A 9,832-nucleotide genomic window follows, 5' to 3' on the forward strand; every position below is an offset into this window, starting at 1 on the left:
TTGTTCTGCCGAACATTACAATTATCATTTAAGTCCAGAACCACTTTTTTTCAAAGGTATAATGTAGTCTATTTGGATGTTGACACATATTTTGAATGCGTAAAATATACAATATGCTCCGACCACTTCGTAAAATTTAGTCGCGGTGACAACAGCGATTAGTGTCTACATAATAGGTATGGTACGTGATAAGAGCGTAGCAGTAGGTACTTTGTCGTGACTAAATCCGCTCTCCGTTTGTATGATCGACGTTGACCAGCATCCGTCGCCGTCCATCGTTCCAGCATCTTCCGTCGTTCCATGTGTCCAACTCCTATAGAAGTAGGTACGCCGAAGCTGAGACCCATCTACCCGTGGAGCTGTCAACAACAAACACAACCTGACGCACTAGGTTAGGTATCGTCGGAGCAAGTGTGTTGTCAGTCAATTGACCAGTGGCGTAGCCAGGGGGGAGGCTGAGGGGGCTGCAGCCCCCCCCCCCGAAATGTTAATAAAATTTAAAAATTATTTTAATGGTCTATGGTATTCAATCAAAAATTAAACCACCGCTGTGTAAAAAATTGATCAGCCCCACCCCCGAAAAAAAATCCTGGCTACGCCACTGCAATTGACGTCCTACGGGCATCGTAAGCGAGTAGTAGTACTATGTGGAACACTGAAACTTTACAAGTGGTGTCACTCCAAGAAGCACAACTTTATAAGCACACCACCACTGTAATCTGCCCCCGTAAACCTGACGATACACGAAATCCATTACAGGATCAAAAACTATTACTGTCCCTATCAGTTTTATGTTCATCCTCAATATTTTTTGTTGTTAACTCAGCAGAGTAAAAATATTATAAAAAGAAAATAATGTATTAAAAACTTGTAAAATATAGGTAGAATACAATAAAATAAAACTAACAAAACTAAGACCAGAATGAAAACAAGAGTTACATTTCGTTACAAAGGTATGCTCATTAAAATTAAAACAATCTGGTCCAACACGATGGAATTCAGTGTACTTCATGTTAGATAGATTTATCAATTGTATCGACTATATAGCATCTACTATTGTGAAGTTCTCTAGAGCTCCACTTGGGTTATCTGTTTCTGAGTTATTTAGTACCAAATAACTTACGAATTTACTTAAACCTCTTGAAGCTGCTACAAAAGAGTTATGTGGAAAAAATTATGTTACGGGAAACAAAGTCATTCCATTAATTCATCGTCTTAACAAAAAAATGAGGCCATTGAAATTAGCAGTATCATTGCTTTACATCTTAAGAATACTTTGGTTTATAATTTAAAATCCCGGTTTGGTAGGATTGAATAATTAGAAATTCTTTTCGATTCTCGTTTCAAGACCCTTCATTCAAATGACCCTACTGTTTCTTCCAGAGTTATCAATGCAACAAAAAAAAAAAATTTAATATTCGAATTGAAAATATTGAAACTAGTTCTAACACAGACAATTCCTCTTCTGATGAAAATGATTCCTATAATTTATGGTCAGTTCATAATGAGTTAGTTTCTCGAAAAGCCACCAATGAAAGTATAAATGTCAATGGAATGCCTTCTGATATCAAACATTATTTAAATCAACCCACGTTACCCTCAGGTGATAATATATTTAAGTTTTGGGAAACTTGTGGGCCTATATATCCAAATTAAAAAAAAAATTGTAGATCTATATTTGACAATAGTATCTACATCGGTACCATCTGGACGTATTTTTTTTAAAGTTGGACAGATAACAACTGATAGTCGAACCGATAAACTAGTGATAACCTTAATAAACTTTTGTTTCTTTCATCTCTCTCAGAAAATGATTGGCAATTTGATTATTTGTTTTTTATTGTAAAATTTGTAAATTTTTTTTGTAATTTCTACATTTATTTTGAACTAGATCGGTGAAAATTACGTACCATTAATAAAAGAGTATACGTTAAAAAAATATTAGTGTTCTTTTATTATAACTCGCACATTAAAAGCCGTTAAAGAGCTAATAAGTAATAATTCATCACAAAAACATATCTAAAACAAATAAAAAAATTGAATCATTTCCATCGATTTTTTTTTATTTCAATTTAAATCGATTCACTTTTGAGAATCACCCTTCACTATAGTACGGCCAGCGAAAAGTGAGCCGCGATACCAATGCTCCTGGTGGTCGAATTTAATCAAGACTTCCACAATTAAATGCGATTATTCTTAAATACACCACTTGGAACGTAACGGTCACGGCTCACTTTTCGCTGGCCGTACTATAGTATATTACGGTACTATGGTACACGAGGTGAAAAGTGGGCCGCGATTATACCGCCCCCAGTGGCATTTTTTTGGATAGGGCCATATACTACTATTAGGGTTACTGAAAAAACGCCACTGGGAGCGGTACAAACGCGGCTCACTTAGGGATGGGAAAAATGAATCATTATACTGATTCGCATGACAAAACATTGTCATGCTGATTCGAATCATTTGAATCGATTCAGTAAATTGATTCGGTCAAATGAATCGTTCGTTTGATTCATTTGATTCACCAATACAATAAACTGAGTTGAACTAATTCATTCGGTTATCATTTATCAGTTATCATACATAATGATTAATGATAATCGAATAACAAAAGAATCGATTTTGAATCATTGGTGATGATATATTTTAGGTTTAGAAATAAATTAATTTATACTAGGTATTACATTAATTAACATTATAACATTCTACTGTGATACAGGGTCTGGCCCATTATAGTTACTTATTTCAGACCTACTTAACCAATAAGCATTGAAATAGTTACCGACTATGGAGTATGTTCCATGAATTTTGATTAAATTAAAATATAAAATCAATTCATAATGAATGTTAGACATTTTAACATTTACATTTTAAGGGTCTGTCAAACATTTGTAATTATTGTGAAAAATTAAAACAACATTGTCTGTTAGCTGTTTTGTCAACATCAGTTATCAACGTCGTAAACTACACAGCAATTTAGCAAAATTACATGCAACTAAGTCAAAATTGTGGCTGTAACAACTATATTAATATTAAGTTTAATTTCCTAAATATAAGATAGCTTAAATGACTTACATTTTTTTTATTAAAAAATATTACTCTCTCACATTACAAATATAATATTAACTAAATTATTTGTATTTAAAAAAAAAAACTTGTAATTTCTTCAATGAACAATATTATAAAATTAATTTATTGTAATTATTTCAAAAATAACCTATACTTTGAATTTAATAAGTGGTTATAAGTACTCAAATATTAAAAAAGAAAAAATTGAGTTTGTGGAAAAATTGATTTGTTATATTGTTCCATAATTTATCATAAATGTATGTATAGGAACTCAAAAAGGTACAAGACATTTCCTTTAGTCCTTTACGTCTCAGCACCCTCTTCCCACCAAACACAATAATATTCATAATTATTACAACAAATTAACATGCTCGAACCTGTAATAGTCCAGTTTATGACATGATTATTTTTATCTATACTTTACCAACAATTGTTATAAATTATAAAACAATTATTTGCACAACTTGGCATTGGTTTTTCAGCCTTCCGGGAGAGTCCTAATCATTTTTTTTTATTACAAACTAGAGTACTCCGGCTTTATTTTTTCATTCAACTGAGAATTTGAATAAAAAAACATTTTCATATTTTTCAACAACTTGTGTCGGGGGCTATAATTGTCCGGAAAATAATTCTACGGTATGTAAAAAGTCGGAATGTAAATTTGAGGACCATCAAAGTTCGAAATGGTCGTTGGTGTTATTGTTTTTAATAATTTTAAACTCAAAATTATATTCATCAAGGTAAGATTTAAAAAATTTTTTATATTCTTTGGATTTGTGACTTAAGTTTTAAATATCATATTTTCAAATTTACCATTTACAATCTTTAAATATATTCATGTACATATTTATTAAAAAACAATAAACAATTATTTAAATACATTATATAGGTACATATAATTTAAATTAAGTTAGAAGTGCCATTCAATAATTCTAGTAATTGGTATAAAAATAGTAATAACTAAAAGACTCCATACAATTTAAACATAATATATATTTTGATACTATAAATCATAACTCAAAAATCTTGTTAATTTTTTAAATGTGTACAAATTAAAACAAAATTATATAATATAAAAAAAAATTTTAGACGTCAAATTTAAACCGCAAGAGAAGTGCAGTATGGAATCATTTTAGTAGGTATTGAGTCCCTTACTATTTCTAAATGTTCTTATTGTAAGGAAGATGTTAGTTATAGTGGTGGGTCAACTAGTAACCTTATGCGCCATCTAAAAACTAAACATGTAACTGTGCCACTTAAAAGACCACTGCTGGTAAATGATGACAACATTGATGATCCATTCGACCCCGACGTGCCAGCGTCTACAAGAGCCTCTGTGAGTACAGGTTCGTCGAGAGTACTTTCTGATGCAGCAGGGCCATCAGCATCAAATCTACCTAAACAAAGTGCCATCACACAGTATATAAGTAAACCAATTTCTCTCACAAAATCAAAAGCTATAGACTTACAGATCACTTCATTTATCGTCAAACATTTTCATCCTTTTTCATTGGTAGAAGAAACGGAATTCCGTAATTTGATTAAGATGCTAGCCCCAAATTACATTGTACCTTCTAGGAAAACGATATCAAATAGTTTACTAATACAAATGTACGAAAGTGTTCTTGATAAAGTTAAAACTGATGTTAAAACATGATGTGACTGCCGTATCTTTGACCACAGATGGTTGGACATCCATCAACAACCAACATTATACAGCCTTAACCATCCATTTTTTAAATTCTGAGACTAAATTGTGTTCTAGACTAATTGATTGCATCGACTATAATGAGCAAAGTACGTCAGTTGAACTTGCCAATTTTTTGATGGCTACTGTTAAAGCGTGGAATATTGAACATAAAATATCAGCAGTTGTCACAGATAATGCTTCAAATTTAGTTTGTGCTGTAAAGAAAAATAATTGGACTTTTGGAGACATGTCCCATGCTTTGCTCATGTCCTTAATATCGGCATTCAGCGTGGTCTTACACATTTGAAAACTGTCATGACTAAAATAAAAAAATATAGTTGAGTTTTTCAAGTAAAGTTCTGGGGCTCTGCATAAATTATAGAACCATCAAAAACAAATGGGATTACCAGATCTAAAGCTGATTCAGGAGTGCAAAACTCGTTGGAATTCAGCCTATCACATGATGAAAAGGATACTAAAGTTAAAAGAACCTATGTTATCAACATTAGCCATAACCAACAATGATTTAAATTGCATTACTGAGGAGGAATGGTAAATGTTATCTACTGCGTGTGAGTTTCTTAAAATTTTTGATGAATTAACAACTGAGATGAGTGCTGAAAATGTTGTTACCATCTCAAAACAAAATTATTTTTTTTTTTACTAGAGCATTTACGTAAATTTGTTTTTGACATCAACATGCAACGTGAGATAATTTCAATGGCTCCAGAAATAAAGGTAACATCGGATAAGTACTTCAAAAACATAGAAGATAACGACGTTGAATCACAAGCAATTTTACTCGACCCACGTTTTAAAATCTCTAATCTTCATGTTTGTGTTATTTCCGTAAATCACAACTACAATTTCCATGCATTTTTCCCCTTTGTAATGATTGGTTTTTTTTATTTATGATCGAACTTTGGAAGTATCTTTCCTATGAATAGTCTAGTCATATGTCTGTATAATATCCATATAAGGTATTTTTTTTTTTTTTTTATTAATTTAAGCCGCAACAACTAAGGTTATTGGCATGTTGTACAATGTAAGGATTAACTTATGTGCTAGAGGGAATTATACATATTAAATACAATAATAGTTATTTACATAGGTTAAACGTTAAAGTATGTGAATATAACATATTATAAAATACAAAAATCAGATGAGGTTATATAATTTAGTAATTTTAAGAAACTTTATGATTTTGATATTACTTTCGTGATCGGATCCAAGTGCTTCATATAGATGCTCAGGAATATCTAGGGCTGTTCTTGTGTCTGTGTAGTTTCGACAGTATAGGAGGATATGTTTAACCGTTAGAGCTTCCCCACAGGTTGTACATGGGTCTGGATCTTCACGTCTCATGAGGTGACGATGGGTGAGCCAGGTGTGTCAAATTCTTAGTCTATTAATTATGACTTCGTGGCGTCTCTTGGAAGTGTGTGTTGGCCAAGGGTTGATAGAAGGTTTGATTTCATTTAACTTTGTATGTGATGATGTCCAACGATGTTGCCACTGTTGCACCGTCAGGGACTGTATTGCTCCCTTGATATCTCCCAGAGAACAAATTTGCACTAAGGAAGCTTCAGGGGAGGTTATAGCTCTTTTAGCGTAGGTGTCTGCTGTTTCGTTGCCATGGATTCCGGTATGGCTGGGGATCCATAGCAGCATTACGTCTTGGTTGTTGTGATTTAGAAGAGCAATTAGATTTTGAATCATACTGGATATGGCGTTGGGTTGGTTTATGTTGCAGATGCTGTTTATAGTACTAAGAGAGTCGCTTAATATGATTGCTTTATCTATATTGAGTTGTTGAATTGTTTCAAGTGCGTGGTAGATCGCATATGCTTCTGCTGTGTAGATTGAGCAGAAATCGGGGAATTTGATCATTTTGGATGTGTTGTTGAAGTATACCGATGCCCCTACCCCTATTTCGGTTTTGGATCCGTCAGTGTAAAACTTGGTGTAATCCTGGTAGTCTTCGAGTAAAGAAAGTGTCAGATTTCTAAAAGTATAGTCCATGGTCTCACTTTTAATGTGTTGAGAAAGATCAGTGTTGAAGTGTAGTTCCATTAACCAAGGAGGAGTGGTAGCGTGCTCATGTTTGAATATTCCTGAACAATTGAACTCGAAGTAGTTGAGTTTTATTGTGTTTTCTAAGTTTGAGGTAATGTTGTTTTGTATTCTTCTAGCTTCTTGAAGTGCAAAGTTTTGCGTTCTCCTTAGGTCAAGAGGAAGTGTGTTTGCTATATTGAGAATGCTTGAAATCGGACTAGAACGGAATGCACCTGTGGCAAGTCTTAGACCCGAGTTGTGAATAGTCTCTATCATTTTGAGTGCAGATTGTTTGGCGTCGATGTAGAGGAAGGCACCATATTCCAATTTGGACAGAATGAGAGATTTATATATTTGTTTGAGAGTAGTTCCGTTTGCTCCCCACGTAGTGTGAGCTAGTAATTTGATGATGTTCAATTTTATTAAAGTTGCTTTTCTAATTTCTTTCAAGTGGGCATGCCATGTGTTCTTGTTGTCAAAGGTAATTCCGAGAATCTTAATGGTTTTGGTGTATGGTATTGGAGTGTTGTTTAAATGTACTTCTAAATTGTTGTATTTTCTGAACCTGGTAAAGAGGGAGCAGCGAGATTTTGTGGCAGAGAACGTAAAACCGGTTTTGGAAGACCATTCTAATAATGAGTCAATTGTATCTTGTAGAGCTGGTTGGATAGAATTTGGGTTTTTTCCTCTGCAAAGGATGTTTAGATCGTCTGCGAAAAGTGTAGATTGCACTGGAAATTTAATGTTCTCGCATATATCGTTTATAGCGATAAGGAATAGGGTGACTGATATAGTAGACCCTTAGGGGACACCGTTTTGTTGACTAAAGGAAGGGGATAGATAATTGTGGATTTTCACTTGGAATGATCTATCCGATAAGAAGTCCTTTATGAAATTAAACATTCTGCCATTACATAGGATGTTACGAAGTTTTTCCAGTATGCCGGGTCTCCAGGTAGTATCGTAAGCTTTGGCTATATCTAGTGCAACTAGTCCTAGAACTTGTTTGTTTTTGAATGATTTTTGAATGTTATCCTGGATGTCCTGCAGAGAATTGTATGTGCTTCTGTGTTTTCGAAAGCCATTTTGTTGAGGGATAAGATAATTTATTTTTTCTAGAAACCAACGCAATCTAATATCGATGATTTTTTCGAGCAGTTTGCACATGGTATTTAATAATGAGATAGGTCTGTAACTGTTTAATTTGAATTTGTCGTTGCCGGGTTTGAGAATAGGAACCACTAATGAATGTTTCCAGGTTTTGGGAAGCCTGCCACAGTTCCAGATTTTGTTATAGATGTGAAGAATGTAGATGAGTGCTGAAAGAGGCAAATTGTGTAAGAATATATAAGGGATGTCGTCAGGACCCGGGGAGAGACTGGAGCATTTTCTCAGTGCCCAATTCAGTTCTTTAAGAGAGAACGGAAGGTTTAGGTGTGCCTGGTCTTGTGAAGCAGGATCAATTTCAGAAATATACTGACTGTTTCTGTTTTGGATGTTGTTAGTCAGAAAGGTCTTGTCGTAATTGTCATCGGAGCAGTTTGTTTGGAAAGAAATTCCGAGGTGATTTGCTACATCAATAGGATTCGTGTGTATCGTGTTGTCGATGATTAAGTGGGTGTGTTTTTCTCTTCTTTGTACGCGCAGGGATCTAACTTTGCTCCAGATTATACTGGAGTCAATTCTGGGTGTGATGCTTGAAGTGAAGGATTTCCAAGACTTCTCTTTGCTACTTTTAACCAGATATTTGGTCTTCGCCCTTAGTTGTTTCAGTATGATGTGATCTTCAGTTTTTCCTGAGTTTTGGAAGGTTTTTAGTGCTTTATTTTTATTTTTTATCGTTTCTTTTATCTCAGAGTTCCACCAGGGGACATTGGGTTTTGCTGTTGAGCTTTTGGTTTTGCCTATTGATAGATTGGCAGCATTAATTATTGTTTCAGTTATATGAGTGACATCAGAATCAATTGGGCAGTCCCTTAGAGGAAGGTTTGTAGATAGATTAGTTTCAATTAGTTGTGTGAAGAGACTCCAGTTGGGGTTTTTGACTTTCCATTTGGGAGGGTTTTTACAGGGGGATGTTTTGTGTGTTAGTAGTTCCATTTTTATAGGAATGTGGTCGCTGTCGTATATCTCGGCCAAGGTTGTCCATGAGATTCGCTGAGCTAGTGATGGACTTGAAAGAGATAGATCAATAGTTGAAAAATGGCCGTTAGCCGGGTTGAGTCTAGTGTGTTCTCCATTGTTGAGGAGGACTATATTCTCATTCTCTAGGATTTTATTGATTTCTTTACCTCTGGGGTCGGTTCTCTCAGATCCCCAGTTTTCACTATGACTATTGAAGTCTCCGACGAGTATGTAAGGGTGAGGAAGTTGATGAATTAAAGGTATCTATGACTATAGGTTTCATATACCTACCTATATAATATTATTATACAGTGCCAAGCACTCATCACCAAAAAAAAATATGATACGAGTGAAAAATAATTGTGGTATTATATTTTAGGTCCATTGTCAATTACAGCGTACCCTAACGTGTTAAACAGCTGACCGCTTTTTGACAAAATATATTTTATGCACATGTACTTACCTATAAGGCTATAAATAATATTTTTAGAACCCAGAAGGTAATACATTTAAATGTCTACATCTACGGCCCATGTCATAAGTTTTAATTATACATTTTACATACGATATCGTATATATATGTTACGGTGAAAGATGTAAACGTGGTAAAAGACGTCATTCCCCGGTAAATGACATCATTTACCTAAAAATTGGTAAATGTTGTAAATACAGACATTCCCCGGTTATTGTCGTCAATCACCAGTTTAGTTGGAGAATGATGTTCAATACTTTTATGTCGGTGTGAACGAACAGCGATAAGCGTGTAGGTGCCAAATAAGCTTCGTTAGTTAAAAATATCATGACGGAAGTAGATAGATAAACGAAAATCCCAACAAGCAATAACGTCGATAACCCGAGTAATAATATGAGATAATCTATTAGTTTATTAGT

The 9,832-nt window shown here is 34.1% G+C and overlaps 1 protein-coding gene and 1 pseudogene across 1 annotated transcript; one reads left to right on the forward strand and one right to left on the reverse strand.

Annotated features, from left to right (window-relative positions):
- The first annotated feature begins 4,291 nt into the window (after nucleotides 1-4,291).
- LOC111027250 lies at nucleotides 4,292-5,318 on the forward strand. Its single transcript, XM_022305548.1, has 3 exons — nucleotides 4,292-4,604; nucleotides 4,756-5,054; nucleotides 5,145-5,318. The coding sequence occupies exons 1-3, from the start codon at nucleotides 4,292-4,294 to the stop codon at nucleotides 5,316-5,318; spliced, it is 786 nt and encodes a 261-aa protein (XP_022161240.1).
- Nucleotides 5,319-5,818: 500 nt separating this feature from the next.
- LOC111027251 lies at nucleotides 5,819-7,062 on the reverse strand (annotated as a pseudogene).
- Between the last annotated feature and the right edge of the window lie 2,770 nt (nucleotides 7,063-9,832).

Source organism: Myzus persicae, unplaced genomic scaffold (assembly GCF_001856785.1).
Source record: "Myzus persicae strain clone G006 unplaced genomic scaffold, MPER_G0061.0, whole genome shotgun sequence".
Taxonomy (NCBI): domain Eukaryota; kingdom Metazoa; phylum Arthropoda; class Insecta; order Hemiptera; family Aphididae; genus Myzus; species Myzus persicae.